At 39.4% G+C, this 26,347-nt stretch overlaps 1 protein-coding gene across 13 annotated transcripts in view; it reads right to left on the reverse strand.

Annotated features, from left to right (window-relative positions):
• Positions 1 to 26,347, reverse strand: part of MYO3B (myosin IIIB) — a 425,769-nt gene that overhangs the window by 295,216 nt on the left and 104,206 nt on the right. For all 13 annotated transcript variants that reach the window (XR_012023941.1, XR_012023944.1, XR_012023942.1 and 10 more), the window contains one exon: positions 571 to 636. Coding sequence is in view for 9 of the 13 variants with exons in the window: in XM_072811357.1 (XP_072667458.1) it covers positions 571 to 636 (66 nt within the window). In the remaining 4 variants the exon portion in view is untranslated. The remainder of the gene's footprint in view (positions 1 to 570; positions 637 to 26,347) is intronic.

Here is a 26,347-nt window from a genome sequence, read left to right on the forward strand (position 1 = left end):
CCATAGGATATACCACCCATCACTTGGGTTTTCATCTTGTTCTCCCTGCCTTGAGCCCTGGCTGGGGCTGTTCACCTTGGTGCCTCAGGCCTGAGATCCTACTCTGCCCCTCAACCATCTTGGGAACTGGAGATGTGTTCCGACCCCAAAGATCCTAGAGCAAAGCCCAACTTCTAAGCTGTAAGACCCCTGTGAAAGGCTGCTACACTCTGTCTCTTCCCAGGACCTAGTGTGGGCTCTCAGTTTCAGACATTCAGTCTCCTCCCAAATTAAAAAGATCACTGGCAATAATTGCCCCAGGACAAGTAGATTTGATAAATGTGAATAGATTCTCAGATAAATGTGACCCAAATGACCAAGAGGACTGATTACAGTCAAAAGTCAAATAGAACTCCTTTATTTTTCAAATCCTGCAGAGGCATCTTCTATCATTTACTAGAACAAATTCTGTGTCATAACATGCTAAAAGGCATAACAACTTCTAGCACCAAGTAAATCCAATAGCTTGGATTTCCAATCACTATTCAAGGCCCTGCTGGATAAGCAATTTTTAGTGGAAGAAATACTCACCGTGAAATAAAGTGGTTGAATTCCTCACACCATTCTTCTGGATGGAGTAAAGTAGGTGGAGGATTTCTGAAAAACAAAAGCAATATTTTTCTTACCAAAAAAAAAAAAGTATTGAAAAAAAAAGTGTTTAGTTAAAGGCAAAATATCAACTTGTCCTCGCTGATATTGTTCTAAATAGCTCTGATAAAATCCATTCTGTTTCTTCCCGGGTGGGAGTCATTCATTAGTGGTAAATTACAAGGTGCCAGCCCCTATTCATTTAGTCCTTCATTCTCATTGATTAAAGGCCTACTGTGTCCATGGTTTTCCGTAGGACCTGTAAGAGTTACACAGATCAGGAATATTCCTCAGGGAGCGGACACTAATGAGGGGTGAGGCAAGCATAGAACCACTAGAACTGAGAGCTGAGTATTATTAATTCCACAAGAAAGAAAGCTATAAACCTAGTGCTAGGGACTTTAGAGAAATTTTACAAGAATTTTCAGATCATTATGCTACCATGTGAATTAATTATGTGATGCATTTAAAGTACACTCATAGGGACGCCTGTGTGGCTCAGTGGTTGAGTGTCTGCCTTCAGCCCAGGGCATGATCCTGGAGTGCCGGGATCAAGTCCCACATCAGGCTCCCTGCATGCAGCCTGCTTCTCCCTCTGCCTGTGTCTCTGCCTCTCTCTCTCTCTCTCTCTCATGAATAAATAAATAAACCCTTAAAAAAAAAAAAGTACACATAAATTCCTCAAATTTTTAACTATTTCCTGCATGTCAACTTCTGCAACAGGCACTGGAGAAAGCAAAACACCTAAGACAATGTTCCAGACCCTATGGGGTCCCTGGGTAGAGAGGGTGACAGACATCTAACATAGCTAAGTACTGGAGGTCCAAGAGAACTAGTGAGCTGCAGGAAAACTCTAGTAACCAGACCACTTCCTGGTGAACAGGTAGGCTAAGGGGAAGGTAAAGGCCCTGCATTTGACTAAATATTTACCCAAAGAGAGTACATTTAAAAACAGAACTGATATTACTTTTAATTGGTAAGAGCTTTTTTCCTAGCCATAAATGGAAGTAAGGGTTCCTAGGCAAATGAATTTCAGCAAATAAAGCTCCATTTCTGTATATTCGAGTTATGAGTGTAATCTTAAACACATCATGTGTTATCTTTGTTTTCACCTGGGTTCTAACTGCCTCTAAACCCACAGATTGCTTACCTTCAATAGGTAGAAGAATGGGAAGCAGCGAGGATGACAAATTCTAAAATGTATTAGATAATGTGATTGTAATTTGCCTCTTAATACTCATTCTCTTCTCTTTCTTTTTGAGTACAACTTTTATTCACTAACAGTGCTGCATAAAAACAACTTTTTCCAGAGTTTTTTGCAGCTAGATGTGTCCATTTGACTGAGTTCTGGCCAATATGTATCTAAAATCGCTCAGTGGTGTTTCCAGGAGCCTTCATACAAGAGGGGAGACGTGCCATCTTCCTTCTTCCCCTCTCTGCTCCCTCCTGGAATAAGAATGTGATGGCTGGAGCTTGAGCAGCCATTTTGAACATGAGATAAACTTGAAAATGAGAGCTATAAGCTGAGTATGGCAAAGAAGACCAATAGGAAACTGGATTCATGATGACACTGCAAAGCTCCCATACCAGCTCTAGACTGTTTCCCCTTAGTCTTCCTTAATAGGAGAAAGAGGCAAACTTTCATCCTTTTTAAGCCATTGGTATAATGCAATTAATCCTAAACAAGTCAATATTTCAGAGTATTATCCTATTACATGATAAGAACATAAGTTGGTAAGTGATACAGAAATATACACAAGAAGATATGTGGGAGCACAATTAAGGAACAACTTGCCCAATCTGGTGAGACCCAGAAGACTTTATAAAGAAGATGAACTTGAGCTGACCCCTGAAGATTAGGATGGATTTTTCAAGACAGAGAAGGAAACGGAAGCAACAACAGGCTCAAAAAACAAAATGTACCACATCACAAAAGTGTAAAAAAGTTTGGCTGTTCAAAGAACATGAGTAATTTTCTGAGGCTAGACTACATGATTCTTTCAGATCTGGAAAGAGAGCAGGAGGGAAGAACAGTGATAAGAGAGAAGTATATGATTTCTGTGTTCTGCATTAAGAACTTAATTATCCTTCGGATCTTCTGATTCAAAGACCCAAATGAAAATTCTCTGTGTGCCCAGCTAGAAAGAAAAAGCACCTTAAGGTTGCCCTTCGATTATTTTGGAGACTGCCTCTATCTCATTCATTTTATTAAATAATATTTGCCTTCATATTTCCTTTGCATTTTTTTAAATAATAAAAGTACCATCACATAACTTTGGCTTCAGTGCTAATTTGGCTGATCTGTTATTACTGGCTCCAGCTATTTGAGGCCCCAGCTGTAGGCCTCAGTGTGGCATCTCTCAGGGAGATTATCCCACATCATTTCCTAGAGCCCTTTCCAAAAGTTGAACTTCCCATGCTTTTCTAACATTTTCTGCTCATTCTGTTCTCACTGAGGTCAGTTCCAGAGAGAAGAGCTGCTCAAAGCAATTTACTAACTAATAGATTTAATTCACCCCTAAAGCAGTTAACCATGACCAAGAAGTCATCTGTAGACAAAATAAACAGACTTGATTAAAACAACCTTAGTAGGCTCAACACTGGCCATCTGAGAATGAAAGTTCATCCCTCTGCTACAATTAAAGAATGACCCAGCAAGGTTCCACTGGAGAAATGGATGGCAAGTGTCCACTCTTGTGTAGAGAACACTGCACTTTCCCGTTTTCAGTGTGGTTATCAGCAGGAACTACAGGCCAGAGTGATGGTTTATGAGCTGGCCTAAAACTCTGCAGCAGGGTATGGAGGAGGGAGCAAGGGATCACCACTCACTCAGATCATCACCAACCCCCACTGGCCTCACATGAACCTCACACAAGGAAACATCTTCTTTGAAGCTTGGCATCATATGAAATTGGTTTCAGAGAAGCTTATTTGACCTTGTAGGTAGGTGCCCGGTTTTTCTTGGAGTTGATCCATCATACTTAGGTTCAGTAAATAGAGATCTTGTGAAAGATTATTATCTGTGTGCAATGAAAACTAAAAGGAATTTGAAGGCTTTATGGTACTTTGTTTCCACTGGCAATATAAATTCCAGTTCTCTCGCCATCCAGGAAGAGCACCAAATAAAAACGATGAAACCTTGTTGGCTGTCAACACTACAGATGCAAGATGGGCAACTCTGCCCAGAGAGTCTCTCTCCAAAACGAGATGAGATGCTTCATGTTCAGTGTGATGGGAGAGTCAGTGCATAGCTATGATTCAGAGACAAACAGGCATCACTCACTTATGTGTATGGATGCCAAGAGCCTGCAGAATATATGAATGGTGAGTGGCTGGAAGGGCTGTGAATCTAAATAACCAGCTCTAATTTAGATAATGCTTATAAACATATATATTTTGGTTTTACAAGAAAAAGGCAAAAAATGAAAATAGTGTTCAATGTTTGTTTTGCAGCAAGCCATTACTGGGGCAGTGCAAAGCCCAAGCAGAAAAAGAGGCCCCACCAACCTCCTTCCCTGGGAACTACACTCAACTTCTCAGCATCAAGCTGCCATAGCCTTGAATTGTGTCTGTGAGCATTTCTACTTTATCTTGATTTATTTTGTGCATCCGTTAGCAATATGTGTCCTAAGGTATCAGAAAAACCTAAAAGAGGTTATCTTTTGGGGCTGGGAATGCTAAAAAATGTTTCTATAAATCAATGGCAATTGCTTCTTTGCTTTACATTATTCTGGCTCAAGAAAGGTTTCATAAGAATAGTCTACTTTTGGGTAGCAGGGGAAACTTGTACTTGATCGGAGTTTTGCCTGCCTGGATTTTATTCCTGTAACTTGGACCCCAAATTCAATTTCTATTAAGATGATCTGTTGCGCACAGACACCATTAGGGTTACATGAGGCTAGGCTCAATGGGGTGATGTTAAAGAGAGTCCTGAACCTATTATATGCCTATTTTTTACCTGGATCCAGTAAATATAATGGAGATCAAGTTAACCTTCTCTTCTTCCCTCAAAGCCTAATAAACTGATTTTCTGAACAGCTGAACTGAATCCATTCTAGTTCCTGAAATGGAGAAGCGTCTGACTGACATGGGCACCTGGCCTCTGGATAGCCAATCCTAATTTAAACTGTTGGTGTATGCCATAGCATGATGTAAAATGATAATCTGGGTCAATCTGATTCTCTTTAGTTGCTTCCCCCACCTTGAACTAAACACACACACACACACACACACACACACACACACACACACACCAAACAAACAAACCAAAGAATGAAGGAGTTTAGTAATGAGAGCTGAAGCTAAGAGATCCATGATGACAAGGCAGATGGGATAGGCCAAAGAGCACAGTGTGCAAGCTTAAGTTTCAGGAAGCAGAAACTACTAGCAGGCAGAAAACCAGGGAATGCGGAGAAAACAGCTAGGTAGCAGAGAAAGGAAGAACTGAGTCACAAAGAAACTGAGACCCCACAGGCTATTCTTGAGTTCCTTCCGTGAGTGCTTCACTCTCTGGTGTACCCAGAATATCACTGGCTCCAGCATTCTGTTCTCTTCCCATTCTACACATTCCCCGAGGGCTCACTGTGTGTCAGCAGCTCCCTAATCTCTATCTCCTGCCTTGATTTCTCCTCTCCCTTTTGGCTAATACATCCAACTGCTTACTACATCTTACCCCTTTTATTTCCCAGAGGCACCTTAAAGTCAGCATGTTCAAAACCAAACTTATCTTCTTCCCCTAAATCTGCACTCTACTTGGTTGTTGGAACCAGAAACTTGGGTTCTACCCTCTCCCATAACCCCACATCCACCTGGAGAAAGCAGAATCATGGCTCCTCCGAAGAAGTCCACATTCTAACGCCTAGAACCTCTGAACACTCTACTTCCCACTTTGCAGACATGGTGAAGGTTAAGGACGCAAAGGATTACTTTGAATTATCTGGATGGACTCCATTTAACCTCTAGTCCATTATTATTATTTTTAAGATTTATTTATTTATTCATTTGAGTGGGGGGCAGAAGAAGAGGGAGACAGAGACTCTCCAGCAGACTCTCCGCTGAGCAAGGACCATGACACAGGGCTCAATCCCATGACGCTAACACTACGACCTAAACTGAAATCAAGAGTCGGACACCCAACCAACAAGCCACCCAGGTGCCCCTAATCTCTCTTTAAAACAGCAAAGAGAGGCAGAAAGAAGAGGCAGGAGAGATTCAAAGTGTGAAAGGGACTCTACTCACCACTGCTAGCTTTGAAGGCAGGGGAAAGGGTGTCAGGTGTCAAAGAATGCATGGGCCTCTGAAAGATAGGAATGGGCCTCTGCTGATAGCCAGCAAAGAATTGGGGACCTTAATTCTAGAACTGCAAGGAACTGAATTCTGCTAAAAACAGGAATAAGGAAACCAATTTTCCCCTAAAGCCTCCTCAAAGAGTTGCAGCCCTGCCAACACTCTGATTTTAGCTGAGTGAGATCTATGTCAGATTTTTAACCTATAGAACTAGGAGATAATAAATTTGTGCTATGTTAAGCTGCTAAATTTGTGGTAATCTGTTATGACAGCAATAAAAAACTAATAGATCAATTGAGACCAAGTCCTATCAATTCTACCCCCTAAATTCCTTTCTAATCACCTCATCCCTTCTTTCATGTCCTAGTTCAGTCACTTATCATCTCATACCCAAACTACTACAGTAGCCTCTTTATTTTTCTCCCTCCCTCTATCCTCATCTCCCTCTAATCCATCTTGCATTGGCAGCTAGAATTTCTTTGTAACATACAAATCTGATCTTGTTATTTTCTTGTTCAAAATTCTTCAGTAGATCCACACTGCCAGCATGATAAAAATCTCAACCCCTCTGCATGATATTACAAATGGCCTTGCCTGTCCATCTACCCAATCTCATCTCAAACCACTTCCCCCTTTCACCTGATGCTGCAGGAATGTATTGTATAGTATTTGTAGGTCCTAAAGCAGGTCCTGTTATTTCATGCCTCGGGGTCTTTGCATCTGCTGTACCTTTCATTTAGAATGCTATCTTCAATTTGTCTACTTTGTATGTTCTAGCTCATGCTTCATGTGTATCCTTAGTACTCAGCACAGAAGCACTCCATAAATTTTTGCTCAATGAATGACTACATGAATGAATACACACAAACATACATCTATTGTAAGTAAGCCAAGAAATGATGCCAGAGCAAAATATGGCTTAGTCCCCAAAGCAGCATAAAATTAGACAAAGTGAAACAGCTCCTTTGGATGTGAACAAATTCTAACTAAATTATTCATACAAGCAGGGTTTGAGGGACAAAGGAGTCCCCTTTGGTGGTGACATCAGTTGGATTTGACAATATAAGCCTCATCTCTATTCTTTTGAAGCCCAAACATCCCCAGATCCCTGAACATATCTGACCAAAAAAAGGAAATAAATCATGATTAAAATCTCATCACAGACATTATCTGATGTTAGGACCATTATACACATATGCATGGTGGGTTGGAGATAGAAAGAGATCAATACTAATAACTACCACATGTTGAGTGCTAACTACCACCAAGCTCCTTGCCAAAGAATCCTATGAAATAGAAATTATTACTCCAGTTTCACAGGTGGGGAAAATGCAGCTTACAAGAAATTTTCTTTAAAACATCTAACAAAAAGCAGAAGCATCAGGTTTTAAACAAGTATTTCTATCTCAATATCCATACTCCTCACTGTTTTCTATATTTTATCTCATGCAGAGTCCATTACATTGGAAGATGAATTAAGAGAATAAATATGCAAAAAATGACAGAAAAACAATTAGCAAGTAACACCTCTGGAAGGTGCAAACTGAAGTCCTCAAACCTAAGGCACACTCACCAAAGAGATGCTGAGTAAAAAATTTCTCAGTGAGGCTGAGTTAATTATGAAAAGCTTCCTGGAAGTTGTGAATTTTAAGGCAGGTCCTAAACAGGGTACATACACCAGTTGGTGAGGGGAGAAGGGTTTTAAGGAAAGAGAGGAAGTATAGAGAGGATGACATAAAACATTAGTATAATAACTAATAAATCATTAATATGTGGTTAAATAAACTCTTGGCAGTGTATTCAAATGGTATTCTACTTATTTACTCATAAAAGTAATAAAGTAAGATGCTGAGCACAATTAACTGCTCTGAGAGTATTAACCACAGCAGCAGAGCTGCCATCCTGATCTACAATTGGTAGATTCACTTATGAGATTAAATGGTTACGTATGTGTCTGTGTCTCATCCCTAAGTATCACCACCTAGCCCTAGCCAAAGTTGTTTTTCTCCCTAAGTCACATCTTAATTGTTCAAAATCAATTAGTTAAAATTATTTTCTATCTATTAGTAATACATGACTCCATCTTAATGTAGAAAATTCCTCAATGCAAGGACATAGTGTTAGGGCAGAAGACCTTCCTCTGTCCTGTGGTCCTTCTAGCTGGACTTAGAATCAAATTGACCTGAGACAGATTAATAGGGGGAAAGTCAAATTTAATAGTATATTTATGGGGAATCCACACAGACATGGAATCCTAATGAGGCAACGTGAAGCTTACAGGAGCTAAGAAGAGGGGTAGGAGCCTGAAAACACAAAGGGAAAAAGGACCATTAGCAGGGAGGTGAAGAAATGTTTGGAAAAACAAACGTTTGCCCCATTATGCAGACCATTTCTTAGGTAAGGGAGAGTCTCAGTTCTCAGCTCTCTTCCTGATACTGCTCTTTTTTTCCAGTGTAAATTGAGGCATATAAGGGAGAGGCAGAAAGCTTTTCCTGCATCTACTGGGGTTTGATCACTTTTAACTCAAAATAATCTTTATGCCAAAGTGGCACGTTCTGGGGCATCTCATTCTACACTCATTCAGTAGAAAGCAAAAAGCAAAATACCTCTTCACTACCACCCCCAATCTCAGACTCTTGCCCGTATCAGTGTGGCTTGTATTCTTTCAGACCTTTTTATATGTATTTTTAATATTTTCTATAAATATATACAGACTGTTTTGCTATGCTTTAAGTAATTAATAGATACAATATAAATTTTATAATACTCTTACATTGGGGACAGAAGAAATGGGATTAAATGTTACTCATAAGTGTTCTGATACTTAGATTTTACATTCAAGAATATGGTTTAAAGATCATCTCCTGCTGGGCAGCCCTGGTGGCATAGCAGTTTAATGCAGCCTGGGGTGTGATCCTGGAGACCCGGGATCGAGTCCCATGTCAGGCTTCCTGTATGGAGCCTGCTTCTCCCTCTGCCTGTGTCTCTGTCTCTATGAATAAATAAAATCTAAAAAAAAAAAAAAAAAAGAAAGAAAGAAAAGAAAAAGATCATCTCATGCCAACTTGATACATAAATAGCATTCCACAATGTGGGCAATACTACAGTTTATCCATTCAGTCATTGATATTCAGGCTGTTTCTATATTTTTCACTATTAAAATGAAGGCTGAAATGGTCTACACATGCCATATGTCATGTGTGATTTCTGACTTTTAAAAGTTAGAGACCGTTTAAAAGGTTTCTTAGGTAGTGAACACTGAACATTTAGGAAGCTGTTACATAACTTAAATGCAGAGAGTAGGCACTGACTGACTCATCTTCTATAGGTGGCCCAGTAAGAAATTCCAGAGCAGAGGAGGAAATGACCATGAAAAGGCCTGGTAGGATTGTGAAGAGTGCCCCTAAATCACCACTCCATAGCATACACTGTGAATGGGAAATCTGAACTGTTTTAATTCCACCAGTACCAAGCTTTGAACACTGTTGCTGGATTCCCTTCTGCCACTTACAAGAATCTGCTACCTGGTTTGAACAGTGAGTATCTCTGGGTAATTACCTTGACATATGGGGCATAGACCAAGATTTATTCAAAATATACATAAAATATAAATCTGCTAAAGAGGAATTATTTGAAAAAAATTAAATAGTTGAAGATATTTCTTTAAAGTCAGAAAATAGATGATATGAAAAATATACATATAATATAAATCTGCTAAAGAGGAATCATTTGAAAAAAATTAAATAGTTGAAGATATTTCTTTAAAGTCAGAAAACGGATGATATGAAAATGACACAGAAATTGGAATCACAATTCTATACACTGCACTCTCCATAAATGTGAAAGACAGTTCCAGGTTGGAAAAGACATCCATGCTAAGTGCTTAATCGCCATAAAGGCATTTCCCAATCAGAGTCAATCGTTTGAAGCAGGGAAAAAAGAGAAGAAAAGGTCTGCAAGGAGAACACCAGACAAGGAGGTGTCTGGAAGGAGGTGTACATAGAACAAAAGTACTTTTTCCTTTACCCTTTAAGTTCCCCACTAGGACCTCTGTAACAAATGACAGAGTAATAAGAAAAAAGCATACAAATTCACTTACTAGACATTTTACATGACATGGGAACCTTTATAAGGAAATACAGACCTGAAGAAATGGCTAAACTTAAGTGTTTTTATGCTAGTATTTTTTTTTTTTAAAGAGAGTGCAGGGAACCCTGGGTGGTGCAGCGGTTTAGCGCCTGCCTTTGGCCCAGGGCGCGATCCTGGAGACCTGGGATCGAATCCCACGTCGGGCTCCCTGTGCATGGAGCCTGTTTCTCCCTCTGCCTATGTCTCTGCCTCTCTCTCTCTCTCTGTGTGACTATCATAAATAAATAAATAAATAAAAATTAAAAAAAATAAAAAAATAAAAAGAGAGTGCACAATTTGGGGTGGGGCGTGGGGCAGTGGGAGAGAGAGAGAATCTTAAGCAACTCCACATCCAGGACAGAACCCAAGGAGGAGCTCAATTTCATGACTCTGAGATCATGACCTGAGCCAAAATCAAGAACTGGATGCTTAAGTGACAGAGCCATCCAGGTGCTCCTGATTCTGATTCTTAATGACCTAATTTGACCCTATCTCTAAAATAACACTATTTGCAATGTTAAGCTGTAATTCTTAAAATAGAAAGTTACCATATCAAATTACAGTGCTCATAACAAACCCATTCTTAACCATTTCCCACCAGTAAGTGACAATATACTCACTTCCTCTGGCTTTTTAGCCCTGTAAGAATCTGTTCAAAGGTCATCTCAGAATCTCAAGATTACATTATGTTCCCCAAGTCAGAGGTTATTAGGATGTTGGCCTATGTTGGAGATTAGGATGTGTTATAGAGCTTTATTAATCTTTTGCCACTACACCAACATTTCAAATGTTTGTAGAAGTTGCATTTTTCTTCATTCTCTCTAAAACACACTGGAGTACCTTTCTCTCCACTGTACTCTCCTTATGCAAACACACATGACACACAAGCAACTCAACCATGCATGCAGAGTACAGGAGAAAGTCAAGGACAATAAAATATGCCATGTCAACAGAGATGATGGAGGGGACAAGTGGTGTGTGGCTCATGGTCTGAGCCAATGTGATCATTTGCTGACATCTGGTTCTTCAATTTCCTCCTTCAACAAGAACTCAGCAATGCCATCAACTGCTAGTGTCCAATGTATCAGGGAAGTAGACCTTACCCAAGGGCTGGCTAATGATCCTTTTCCTCAGTGGTCCTTCATGCACAGAGTAGAAGCCGCAAGTCTATTTTTCTCCCACAGTTTTAAATGCATAATCTGTCATTCATGATTGTAAAGAGATGTGTTTCAATCAGATCAGGTAATTTTCTAAATGTTTTCCTATCACCAAATTCTGGGACTGTTTATGTGTGTTCTGCGGGTCCCACTCATTGAAGGTGAATATTATAGTATGTCTAAGCATTCTGGAGATACAGAACCATGCCGCAATTAGGATGGCATTTTAAGAAAAAACAGCTTTATACATTGGTATGAAAAATCACCATGATGAGGCAGTGGTCCAGGGGATAGGCAAAACTAAAGAGACAGGTCATGATCCCAGGGGTCTTAGGATAGAGCCCCATGTCAGGCTCCCTGCTCAACAGGGAGTCTGCTCCTCCCTCTACTCACCTGCCCTGCTCATGCTCTCTTACTCTCAAATAAATAATCTTTAAAAAAGTTAAAACTGAAAGACAGAGCTGGACAAACCTACCTGGCAGGCCTTGGGCCCAGGGCTGGACCACCATAGGTCTTCACTCAGGGGCAGAGCCTTGGCCACTGAGCTGACTGCCGCCTGAGAACAATCACCCAGGGCAGGCTAACTCCCAAGAGAAGGGAGAAGGGAAAGGTGCTGGGACATGCCTCCCCAAACTCATCATCTCTCTACATCACACCTGATCCTCTAAGGATCTGTCAATTTGGGTTCAATCAGAAGGCAGAAAAAACACTATTAACTAGAATGGGGAAAATGTAATATAAATAATTACTTATAATACAGGATTAGATACTGAGGAGTAAAGAACTCTAATAAGCACAAGAAGAGCAATACTGGAAAAGAGCTACTACCTCTAGCTGACACAGAATATCCAAGGAAGAAACTAATTTAGAAGAGCCCCTGACCCAAAACCAAGGCCTAGGTTCATACCTCACTGGAAAGGATGTGACTCTGGCCCAGGGATGGTGAAATTCTCTGAGGTGAGAAAAGCCTGGCTGGCAAACAGGAAACCACCTGCCAGGATGCCTTTGACTCTTAAGTGGGAAGCTGCTCAATGAGTATTGGTAAAACTTGCTGTAGGGTGAGCACCACTGGGTCCCAAATGCCACTGGGAGGCAAAAGCCACAGTTGCCAGAAAAAAGTACACCAAAACTGGGAAGAGGACCCTTTCCTCTTGCAGTGGCCTTCCAGTGCCCTCTACTGACAAAGTCTAACATCTCCCATATGGCAAAGGAGGAATGTTTAGGGAGGCTACTCCAGTATCACAAAGCAGGGCAAGGAAGGGTAGAGTCAGAGCTGAAAAGCAAGAAATTGATAACTGGTACAGGAAGGAAATGAATGAAAACACAGATGCTGGAGTGTTACAATGGTCTGTTTTATTTTTAGATAAAACTAAATTTTTTAAGGAAATTTCTATTTCAGGCTTGCAATCGGCTACTTCCAGCCATCATCAACTGAATGAGTTCAGTATGATCTGACCTTAGGTGCACTTGCTAGATATATTTCAGAGGTAAAGAAGAAATAATGGAAACCTCTTCCTCCCCCACTTAAAACATCTGTTTTGGGAGATCCCTGGGTGGCTCAGTGGTTTAGCACCTGCCTTCGGCTTAGGGCGTGATGGAATCCTGGAGCCCCGGGATCGAGTCCCACATTGGGCTCCTTGCATGGAGCCTGCCTCTCCCTCTGCCTCTGTCTGTGTGTCTGTCTGTCATGAATAAATAAAATCTTTAAAAAAAATCTGTTTTGCACGATGCATGAAATTTCCTTATTAAGACTCACTGTTTTCTATCCCAGAAGTTCCTTATTGAAATGGGAATGTTCTGGAAAGCATCTTATTGTAAAATTGTATTGGCCAAAGCTTTACTTGGGATAAATGGCAAGACAAGAATAAAAAATTAGAAAAAAGTACGCAAGACAAAAACCAGTGAGGGTACAGGACGACAAACAGACTTAATCTGTGATTTTCCATTTCCATGGTTTCAACTTTGTGAGCTGAAAATTGAAGAGTCAAGTAATATGACACTTCATCTTATTCTTTCCTGTCTCTCTGCCTCTAAGATTTCTCTTAGACGAGAAAAGAATTAATGAAAGTGTGGTTCAAAACTCTTTTGCCAGGATAATGGCTACAGAGGAGAATTTCCTTTTCTTCTGGGTCCCCCTTTCCTACCAACATAGTTACAAGTGCGAGATAGTGAGCTGGCTCAAAGGAGCTGTTAACGGTTCTTCTCCCTATTCTCTCAACCCCAGTCAGGAACCCATGGCTTTTCTTCAGCTGGACCCATTTTTCTGCAGAGTCTAATATTATACCTGGGCTCTTTATCCTTAATTCTTGAGAGCTTATTATGTATAAGCACTGTGCTAAGAATTTACTCATTTAACCCTCACATATACTCTGTGAGGCATGTTACACAATTCCCTGTTTCAGAAATAAAGAAACCAAGGGTTTTGGAGAAGTTAGAAGGTTTGCAATGCAGGCAGCCTGATCCCAGAGAGCACAACTGCAATCATTGCGTCGTTCTGCTTCCCCACTTGGGAATTTCTCTCAGTTGAATTAGACAACACAACATCTTTAGAGTCAGCCAGAGCAATTTACATCATATTAATGGGGGAATATGGGCCCAATTGGTAAGTCAATTCAAGCATAGTACTCTTCAGATCACCAAGACATCAGCAAGCAAACCCAAAGAATGTTTTGTTTGAGATGCAGAAGGATCAGTAATTAGAGGAGTATGAGCTGAGAAGATTTTCATCTGTTGAGTTTTATGTATCCTCTGTCATTCAGCTCCCTCCAAAGTCACAGCTGGTAAAACCAAATGGGTCATTTTACCACAATCAGACTAATGTCACAGTTCAAGAAGCACCATTTGTCCTCTAAGGCAAAGCCATGCACCTAATTACAACACTGTTAATAAATTTATAATAGACAAAAAGAAATTGACTGCTATGGATTTTTTTTCCTAGCAAAGCAAAACCATTTAAAGGGCAGATTGCAAATCTATTCCTTCTTTTATTGTTTCAATAAAGTTAGCAATATATTCTAGATAGGAAAAACCAGGGCAGACCTCAGATGAACAGATTGTATCATCAGACCCTACCACATTGTCTCTAATGGGGGAAATTAACAGCTGAATATCAACACCTGTCACTGTGAGCAGATCCTGGCACACACACCAGGTAGGAAGGCTGTGTAGTTTCTTAGAGCAATCTGAGCCTGGGCCCCCAGAGACAATATGCATGCCAACGCCCACAGAAGTAGGCTCCACTTAAAATCAAGTAGATGTACTAAACGCGAGGGGAGATGAAGCAGCAGTTCCTAAGGATGTCTGAGTGTTAACAATTGTGAGCTTTAAAGAGGTTTTATAGGGGATCCCTGGGTGGCGCAGCGGTTTGGCGCCTGCTTTTGGCCCAGGGCGCGATCCCGGATACCCGGGATCGAATCCCATGTCGGGTTCCCGGTGCACGGAGCCTGCTTCTCCCTCTGCCTGTGTCTCTGCCTCCTCTCTCTCTCTGTGACTATCATAAATAAATAAAAATTTGAAAAAAAATTAAAAAAATAAAGAGGTTTTATAGAGACTGTTGCTAACTGCAGAATGGAATCACACAGACTTAGGCAGAGACTGGCCCCAGCAGGAACCAACGGACATTCATCCCCTTTCAAGGGCAAAAGGTACCACCAGAGCAGCACCCCCTCTCACACCTGGGTGGTTTGAGTCATGTCTCTTCTGGGTAGATTATGGTCAATTGTTTTCACCATCCTTAAGATCAATTACAATCATTGCTACTGAATGAATTATGACTCAAGTCCTGGCAGTTTGTGAGCAACCCCATGTGAGCAAGCCCACATTTATTTTTCTGACATTGTAAGCATGTCTTCTCTTTACAAGGGCTTTGGCTATTTTTCTACTGGGTTGCCTAGCAACCTTTGAAGGAACAGAAATATGGGAGAAGGATGCTGGAGACATAACTGATGAGTGAATTTGTATTTATTTCACAGATTCCTTTTTAAAAATCAATCTGTTGTTCCCTCCTGGGGTGCATGTGGGTGAGGGGCTATATGATATTATCATAGTGCTGCTACTCTCCTAGCAGGAACACAGTGCCAGCAAGTATATTTATACAGTATATTCAGCAAATGGTATATGATGATTGCATATTAATAAAAATGAAGATGAATAAATACATCATATCATCAGAAACTTACTGAGTAAACATAATGCCCATTTGTCCTCTCTTAAGGTCTCAGACCCTGCCTGAGGTAAGTCTATAATCTCTCTCATTTCATCCTAGTTGTTGAGTGACTAGTGGATAATGCTGCATTCTTTTGCCTCGTGTCCTTTCTTTGGCTAAATTATATGTCCCTACAAAAATAATGTACTCTGTTCAGGAGTCAAGTTTATTTGCAAGGAAATGAAAAAAGGTACCTCTCAGGATTCTTTTGATTTCTTCTGTGTCTGTGGTTACTTCTTTTTAAAATTATCCATGTTTAAACTTTCTTTTTTCATGATTATATTAGTTAACAAGTCATCTATTTTGTTATTTTTACTCCCCCCAAAAGCTCAAGATTTACATATTAGTTCTACTGCTTCCTATATTTTACTTCATTAACTTTCATTTCTATTTTATTAAATAACTGCTATATTTTCTTCATTAACTTCCACTTGCTTTTACTTAGGCTTAATTTTTTTTCTTCATTCCTTGGATGGGAAGCCTAATTTATTTACTTTCATTGTTTCTTGATTATTAATATAAGTATTTAGGGCTATGAATTTGCCTCTAATCCCTGCTTTAACTATTTCTCCTTAATTCTGATATATAGTATTCTGATAATATGTTCTATATATTCTTCAAGTTCCTCTTAGATTATTTTTAGAGATAAAAATAAGTATATATCTTTAAATGAGCATACACATGTATAGTACATTTATATATGTAATATACATATGTATTACTACACAATTATATAAAAATATATAGATCAAACCTTGCCCCTTATGAAGAGAGAATGCTCTTTAAAAGTGCCTCTGAAACTTTCACAAAAACTTATACCATTGTTTTTTTACTTATTATGTCTGTCATAGATTGAAAGAAGTTCAATAAATAACTTCTGCGGTCACATATATCTCCTTGTAATTTATGTAGTTTGTAGTTTCTATTTTATAAGTATGATGCCATAAATATACTTCTTATATGTTCATTAAACAAATAGCATTTATTAAAAGGTGCACTTCTTAGACTAATTTAATGTTTGGGTCCTGGATTCAATATTGTCTAATATTAAGAACACAATGCTGTAATTATTGCTTCATTAAAATCTTCTTTTATTTTTTTATTTTTAATTTTTATTTATTTATTCATGAGAGACAGAGAGAAAGAGAGAGAGACAGAGGCAGAGACACAAGCAGAGGGAGAAGCAGGCTCCACGCAGGGAGCCCGACATGGGACTCAATCCTGGGTCTCCAGGATCACGCCCTGAGCTGAAGGTGGCACTAAACCGCTGAGCACCCGGGCTGCCCAAAATCTTCTCTCTTTTAAAGATGTTGAGAGAAAATAAGAAAAATGTATTTAGGAAATCTTTCACATTAACTTAGATGTTTACCATTTCTTTACTTATTTCTTGTTGTGGATTTCAGTTACCATCTGTTATTTCCTTTCAGCCTGAAGGACAATCTTTAGTATTTCTTACAAAAGCAAGTTAGCTAATAACAAATTATTTCAGTCTTTATCTAGGATCACTTTTATTTTGCCTTCATTTTTGAGGGGTAGGTTTGCTAGATATAAAATTATTGGTTGATAATTTCTTCTAGGACTGTGAATATGTCATTCCACTACCCTCTGATTACCATTTTCAGGTGATAAGTTAGCCATAAATCATATTGATATTCCTCTGTCCACTGTCAGTTGTTTTTTCCCCTGCTGATTTCAAGATTTTGTCTTCCTCTTTAACAGACTATGATGTGTATAGGTATTTATCTTACTCTGGGTTTAGTGAGCTTTTGTTTTATGTGGACTAATGTTTTTCACCAAACTTGAGATGTTTTCACCCATTATTTCTTACATGCTTTTTCTGAACACTTATCTCTCTTTCCTCCTTCCTGGACTCCCTTTATGTGTCTGTTGAAATTATGATGGTATTCCACAGTTCTCTGCAGGTCTTTTCACTTTTCCTTGATTTTTTTTTTCTTCTGTGTTCTTCAGACTGGTTAATTTCTACTGACCTATTTTCAGGTCTGTTCATTCTTTCTTTTACCATATTAAATCTGCTGAGTTCAAGTGACTGTCATTTTAATTATTATATTTTTCACCATCATTGTGGTGGAATAGAAGCAGTCTAGCATAGTAGAAAAGAGCATAGCTCTGGAGTCAAGCTTCATGAATTCAAGTCTATTCACCACCATTTACTAGCTGTGTGACCTTAGGCATTATTACTTGGCTCTTCTCTATCTTGAATTTCTCATCTATAAAATGGATATACTAACAGCTCCTACCCTGTAGAGCAGTTTGAGAATTGATATATTACATATAAAATGATTAGAACACAGCCTTCCATTAAGTAAGCACCCAATAACTCTTTGCTATTATAACTACTGCTGATGTAGGAGTTTGGTCATGAATAGCCGATACGGTCTGAAATTAGTTTTACATTGCACATCTGAAATCCTGTGTAAGAGGAATAAGCCCCATGTAGGTGATCCCTTTAATTATTCTTCCCAAGTTCCAGTTCCACTATGTTTGTTCCACTGGTATAATTGGGTTTCTCTAAAATTACACCATAGTTACATCACTAGGCTAATGCTCTACCCACTTAGTGAGAACTTTAGGACATGACACAGATTTTTCTAGCCCCTTCTCTGGAAGGCCTGGACCTCTCATGCTTATAGGTGCTAGCTGTCATCAGACTCCAACCCACACTCACCCTTTTCTAATAACTGTTAATATGCCACAGAACTTTGGGAAAGAGTGCCCTATACCCGGCTGCCTCACAGTAAAGGCAGGGAAGATCAGATTGAGGCTGGGGGCTCTTTGGAGCAGGAAACATCTCTGAGCAATCTCTAGCCTTTCACCAAGCATTTCTTCCACCAAACATGATCCCTCTCTGTAAGTAAAAAGGGACCCTGGTGGTGGGACAAAGTAGACTATTAGAATGAGGAAAAGGAACAAATCAAAATGCACAGATGTACTTACTAGAAGATTGGGAGTCCTCCCAAAGTGGCCCTAACTCATGGGTTTTCAAAATGGAGTTGATAACACACGTACATCAGAATCATCCAGGAAATGTGGTAAATATGAAAATCCTAAGATAATACACAGACATGATAAAACAGAATCTCTGGGAATGGGGCCCAAGAATTCACATTTTAAAAAGCTCATTAGGTGATTGTGCCACAACTAGAACTTGAAAAGCATAGCATTTGGTAGTCAACAACAGATGTGAGACTTTTCCAATTAAATCAAAGTCACAAACCAAAATGAAAAGGGCCTGAGATGCATCCAGTGGGGGACGATTTAGTTCCATGGTAAGTAACCACATCTCAATGAGACCAGCCTTCCTGGGGAAGACTATTCCATGGTCTATCAGATCTCTTCATTAGGGAACTTCCCTGCTATTCCAGATAAGTAGCTTTCCTTAATTTGATCCTATTACTCCCATGCTTTATACGAAGCTGAGTATAGCAATTATACTCCATAAACAAAAATGCTGTATAAATACCATGCCAGGCTCATCTTACATTCAATTACTCTCAAATGGCCACATCTCCCTACAAAGTGAGGGTCAACCTAGCTGTGCAAGCAAGCTTCCTTAAGTATCAAATCTTGATTTGGATGAGGAGTGTCATCTTTAGAGTCAAGTGTATGGCCCTATTCTTGCAAACAGATGGCATTCTCACAGCTCCTCAGCCACATTACAAAAATTGGGACTCAGAGGGCTGCTCAAGATGGGGCACTTAAGGAAACTGGAATGTGACCATAACTATTGACTCAGTTATAAATGCTGTGATTGCCCAGACTTGAGAAAAGGACCATGAATAGGATAACATCAGTATCATAACAATCAAATAGAACAGCCAAAGCAGCAGGAGAGATGTGGACTGCACATCAGGAAATATCTGCTGACTATCTAGATTATTAGGAATGGCAATAAGCTGCCAAGAGAGGTAGTATGGTATACTCTACAAGTTATTATAAATTGAAACACAATTTTCTAAGATAATTTCCTGCCCAGGCACAGGTGAGTATACAAGATAAATCTTTTCAGATTTCAGAATAGATATTCTATGAGTATTCAGAAGATGCGGTTAGAGAAGATTGTTCTTGGGAACAACAACATAAAAGCTCTTTGGAAGAGTAAATGATCCACTTAGAGATCATTTGAAGAATTTCATTTGATTTTCCTGGGAATAATTTGGTTTAGGAGCAACTAGGAAAGAGTTCAGTGGATTGGTACACCTAAAAGAATTCAAATAATTAACTTTAAATCCAACCTACCTCATCATTTATACCCACACACACATGAATATATGTATGTATGTATATATAAACATGTGCATGTATGTTTAGAGTTATGAAGGTTGTAATGCTTGGAGTTCTCAGTATGGAATACTTAGGAAATTATTTCACCTAAAAATTCAATGACAATTAATAGTGATTCTGCCTACAAATAAAGCAGACTCCCAGGAATCATTAAGTTAAATGCTGCTTCTAATTCCTGAAACTTCAGTCTTTTCAAAATCAGAACAGATGAGGAATTATGTGCAGTTTATGAATCTTGAGTACCAAAAATAACAATAAAACAGGGACAACAAGATGTATATGATCTGTAGCAAAATTTGACTGTACTAAAAGTATCACTCAAGGCCTTAGCCACCTAATACAAATTCCACATAGTTAATGAGTTCCTATAAGAAATGGCTAATGTTAAAGGAAATACATGGATATCAGTGTACCACCCTTGAGGAGTCTAACTGGAGACAAAACTGAATAATGTTGACTAATGCAGGCTTACACATTCTATTTCCAGAGATTTACTTCCAGCAGGACATGCTTTTCTTTCAACACTTCCCATTAATTTTTTCTTTTTTTAAGATTTTATTTATTTATTCATGAGACACACACACACACACACACACACACACACACACACAGGCAGAGACACAGGCAGAGGGAAAAGCAGGCTCCATGCAGGAAGCCCAACATGGGACTTGATCCCAGGTCTCCAGGATCACACCCCGGCTGAAAGCAGCACTAAACCGCTGAGCCACCTGGGCTGCCCAACACTTCCCATTCTTAATCTGTCTGTCTGTCTGTCTGTCTATCTATCTATCTATCTATCTATCTATCTAATCTCTACACCCAACATGGGGCTCCAAACTCATGACCCTGAGATCAAAAGTTTCATGCTCTTCCAAAGTGAGTGAGCCAGGTGCCCCCTTACACTTCCCATTCTACAAGGATTTCCTATCTCTATGAATTGACTGAAATCTTACTCTTCTGTTAGAACTTGCCTCTCCCCACAGCCATCCCAAGACATTTAGCTTAAAATACATTGTTCCTTATGTGAACATTCATTCATTCAATACTGCTTGAGGGCCTACAAACAATACATAACAATATATAAAATTCTGTGCTCAGAGCTGATGTTGATGTATTTTTGTATATATATTTCTCTCTTTTCTTAGCTATATTCTCTGTCCTTGGCAAGTTAAAGATCCAATGAAAGAATACAAGACAGAACAGCACAACTGAAGGAATTTAGGGAAGGGAGAGAATGCACTGACCAGGAGCCAGTAAATGGCATCATAGCCTGTCTGCAAGAAATGTTACTAGGCAGGTTGGCCGGGGGGTGGGGGGGGGTGGGGGGCGGGCAGGGCGGGGAGAACACTTCTTCAGGAGAAATGCAACTTCATTTCCTATTGAATCTAGCACTGTGTGGTGAATTCATGATAACTGTTGGTTGAATTAATTAATGAAATAGAACCCATTTACCCCTCATCCAGGAAAATGGGCAAGTTGGGTCCTGGCTCAAGGTTATTGGGGCCTTCTAGAGAGAAGTGCTTGGCAAAATCTGGCCACAATACCAATTCTAAACTGCACATAATAATAAGCATAATAAAAGATGTGAATTGGGAGGGGAATAGCCAGCAGGATGTTATTTTTTCTGAGAATGGCATATGAGTATGCATTGGATAAGGGGATATCAGTAGGGAGGGAGCACAGGCCCCTTTTTCCCCTTATCCATCAGGCTTCTAATTCACTAAAACCCACTTGGACCCTTGTTTTCTTTCCTGGGCCAGTAATGAATGGCAGTAATTATCCATGCAGGGCTCTGTGTGAGTCACGAGGCAGCTCTGGCTCCTGTCTCCTTGCAATTTTGAGCAATGTGTGTGTGTTTTTTACCCACTACTATTGAGGGGTGGAAAAATAGATTACAATTACATTCTGGCTGGCTTTTGAAGACCTGATAGACAGCTGGAGAGAAATCTTCTCTGCAGCTGCCAGGATGAGAGGGTGGCCAAGAGGTGGGTGTGTAGGGAAAAGAGAGGCCCTGTCAGGAGAGGAGGAAACCATACAAGATGGATTTAGTATATCCTCAAAGGTATTTTTAAAAGATCACGGTTGCTAATATTAAAAACAAATCTGATGTCCAGGTGGCTGGCTGCATATCTGTGGGAAGTAGGTCTCTTTCAGGAACATTTTGGTTCTTCAGGTCCAAAGATGCTATCACTGGATCATACAGAAGCAAAATCACACTTGAACCGAGGCTGGTCCTGAGGACAAATGCAGCCCACAGCTCTGAATCAAAGGGCTCAGCTGCACGTTTCTCCCTCTACATCTGGAATCACTTTACTGGGTTACAGCTGATATGTCTCTCCAAGAGATTGGATAATTTCTATATTCCCTTCCACTCCACCTTTTTTTTTTTTTTTAATAAAGGAACTCTCATTTACTTACTGAATACTATATACTTGCCACTATGCCCCATGCATTATCTAAATATCTCCTATAATCCAGACCACTTCCTCTCAGAAGGAACAGTCATAACCCTCACTTTAGAGAAGAAGAAAGTGAAATTCAGAGGTGAAACAACTAGCTTATGGATGTTAAATGTCAGGGTGAGCAACCCTAGTGGATCAACTTCAAAAGAAGTCTCCCACCCACAGTGCAATGCTGAGCCTTCATCCAGTCACAAGGTTCTGTGGTCCCCTGAAATATTATCTCACAGGCCACTAGAACCTATTACTGAACCTATCATCCTCTTATCAAGGACTAGTCAACCAGAGTGTAGGACACATGAACAGGTACATACAAAAGAGGAGAGGTCAAGAAAGGCCCTATGCACTGGGTGTGGTTCTGTGAGAAGGGTCTCAGTGGGGCACTGAAGCACAAAGGTAGGAGCTGTAAGAGGAATATGGGGGACAGTCACAAGTAGGGCAGGTCTCAGGAAAGAATGGCAAAGCTGAGCTGCAAAGACAGATTCAATCTACTTCCCACTTTGACTCAGACTAGCCCAGACTCTGGGTTGTTTATGCGATCCCACACATACTACACCTGCAATTGTGTCCCTACAACTTCAAAACATTTCAAAAGGGTAGGCTAGGGCACACTGGTGGTACAGCATGAGTGTTAACTATGAGTTCGTTCCCATTGTCAATGCAAGGGGGTGTGCCTTTTAAATATATAAAGACCACAGGTATAGACAGAGCTTATTCAAGGAGTCAGACATCTTCAAACAAACCTGGGTATCAGAGAACCAAGAGATAAGAATTCTCATACACTCCTCAGGGTACAGGAGATCTTTTAAGTCTTCCTTAATCCACTCAAGAGTATCTCCTAACTGAATTATACCTTAGCCTCCTACTCACAAAAGTAAATAAGAAAGTGATTAAAACAAAAACAAAACAAACCCTGTTTTGGAACAACTGGCCCACATTTGAACTTTTTCTTGATATTATGGAGTGAATGCAGGTTACAGGCCTAACTGGCAGGTGTGGCATTTTATTTTTTAGGGCCTGGCCAAGAACCATTTATTCTTTTGTTTCCAGCTTCACTTGGATAGGAAAGATATATCTAGATTGCTAAAAACTCATCGATAAGATGGAAGGACGGTAAAGACAAATACATTTTCACTTGCTAATAGTCATCCTTCAGGCTAAATGCAATGTACCTGCAGTATTTCATTCAATCATTCCCCTTATTGAAATAGCATATCAAAGTAAGAGGCAGCCCAGACTAGGCATCAAGGATGCAGAAGTACAATAAAAGATTTTATTTTTAATTAACAAAATATTCTGCAGTATTTTGTTTCTATTATAATCCAAAAACTAAAAATTTGGAAAGCAAGAATGACAATTACTGCCAAGTAGTGGAGGGAACAATGCTAACATATTTATTACTCTTCTCTAAAACAGATATCCCGTTGTCTAAGTCCTGCAATTCCATAGTGGTTTAAAAAATAAACAACAACAACAAAAAAAAATAAAAATAAAAATAAATAAACAACATAGTTACACCACAAATGAAAAATGGACAGCTCCTCTATGTGTAACTTATATGCAACTGTAGATATGTGGGTATGAACTCTCCACTCCATATAAGGCACTGGGGAACTCACCAGCTTTAAGTGCTCCTAAAACTTAGACAGTAATTGTAGATAAACATGCCCTCCAAACCACAGGTAGGCATAGTTTTCCTAAAGGATGGAAGGGATATCAATAGGCCTTTAACATCCAGTGAAGCTGGTTAGCACAGTGGTCTGCATGGACTATATGGAGCTGCTGAGTAAAATATTCAGAAAAGTCTCCCATATCTTTAGCTAACTGCAAAATAAACATTTCCACTTTTTACCACCAGCCTTCCATGCAGGATTTGCTTTAATGGCATTTGCCCGTTGGGTTTGATCAAACATATATCACAATTTAAAAACTGGCCTGGTGTGGGTTCTTTATTTAGTAACATACTAAGTATGCGTAGTAAGTTTTTATTGAAGGCCAGGAGTTGTATTAAATATTAGGAGTGCCTTCTTTATGTTCCAATTACTTACCGATCATTCACTGATAAGTAGATGGACCATTACAAAATGCTGCATGGGAGTCCCGCTATATGGGTCACAGAAAGATGCTGTACCAGATTTTGGCTCCCTGGTATCATTTCATCCTATTCTATATAGTCTTAGATGTGTTCACATTATAAAACCACAGCAAACCCTAACTTCTCCTTGGAAAAATTTTTGTGACTGTGAAAAAAGATGAATACTTAAAGAAATATGCATATTAAAACACATGGCTGTCTTAGTGGTGGAAAGGATGGAGAAGAGGATGTGCAAAGAAATATGACAGGCTCAGCTGCAAGGGAAAAACTATCCTATTCCAAAACAATATTGAAAAATAAGAATAAGAACCTATTAGAAGACGAACACTTCCAGACTTTAAAACTTAGTACAAAGCAATGGTGATCAAAATAGTGTGGTACTAGCCTAAGGACAAATAGATACATGGGATAGAATTGAGAATCCAGAAATAAACCCATATGTCCATGGCTGACTGGTTTTCAACAAGGGTGCCAACACTATTCAGTAGGGTAAAGAACAGTTCCTCCTGTTGGATGCTGGAATGACTGGATAGCCACATGCAAAAGAATGAAGCTGGACCTGTACCTCAAACCATATACAATAACCAACTCAAGTGGATGAACAAGCTAAATAGGAGAACTAAAACCATAAAACTCTTAGAAGGAAACATAAGAGTAAATCTTCATGACCTTGGATTTGGCAATAGATTTTTAAATATGGGACTATTTACACCAACAACAAAAGAAAAAATAGATTTAATTGTGCTTCAAAGGACACCATCAAGATATTAAAAAGACAATACACAAAACAGGAGAAAATATTTGTAAACTGTGAACCTGATAAGAGTTTAGTATTCAGAATATATATATATGTAAATATGTACATATATATGTATACTTACATATAAAACTCTTACAACTCAACAACAAAAAGTTAACTTGTAAAAAAAAATGGCTAAGGACTTTAATAGACACTTCCCCAAAGAAAATACATTCAACATCATTAATCATTCAAGAAATACAAATCAAAATCACAATTAGGTACTTCACTTCATATTCGAATGGCTTTAATTTTTTCTAAAGGGGAAAATAACAGGATGCCTGAGTGGCCAGTTGGTTAAGCATCAGCCTCTGGATTTTGGCTCAGGTCATCATTTCAGGGTTGTAAGATCAAGCCCTGCATTGGTTCCATGCTGGATGTGGATGCAGAGAAATAGGAACCCTTGTATTTTCCTGGTGAGAATGTGAAATGGGTAGCTGCTGTGGCAGTCTGGTGGTGCCTCAATAAGCCTAACATAAAATGGTCATAGAATTAAAAACAGGTACTCAAATACATGCACATACACATTCACAACAGCACTATTCACAATAGCTAAAAAGTGAATACAGCTCAAATGCCCATCAATGGATGAATGATAAACTAAGGCACATACATACAATGGAATATTAGTCATAAAAAGGATTGAAATACTGATAGACTACAGTGTGAATGAACCTCAAAAACATTATGCTAAATGAATGAAACCAGACACAAAAGGCCACTTATTGTATAATTTCATTTGTATGAAATATCTCGAATAGGTAAATCCATAGAGACCGAATGCAGTTTGGTGGTCACCAGGGGCTCGGGGAAAGGGGAAATAGGTAATAACTGTTTAATGGGCACAGGGTTTCCTTTTGGGGAGATGAAAATGTGTTGAAAATAGAAGTGGTACTTGCACTAACACTGTACATATACTAAAATATATACACTGTATTGCTCACTTTAAAATGGTTAATTTTATGTCGTGTGTTCAGAACATTCATTCATTCATTCATTCCACAACAGGTCCAATGGGGAAATACTATGATGTATTAGGCACTATGCTGAGGAGGAAATGGTGAGCACACCTGTGCCAGTCTAATGACAAAGACAGACCTTAATCAAATAATCATTTTCTTGAAGCATAAGCACCATGAATGAATGGATCAGGGAAGGCTTCTCTGAAGATGTCAGAAGTGAGTTGAGACAGAAAAACTAAGTTAGAGTTAATAACTGAAGAGAGGAAGGAAGGGTTGGGGCAGTAGTGGAGAAAACAGTCCATTCCATGGAAACAGGGCATGCAAAGAT

The sequence above is a fragment of the Canis lupus genome, chromosome 34 (assembly GCF_048164855.1).
Source record: "Canis lupus baileyi chromosome 34, mCanLup2.hap1, whole genome shotgun sequence".
NCBI lineage: Eukaryota > Metazoa > Chordata > Mammalia > Carnivora > Canidae > Canis > Canis lupus.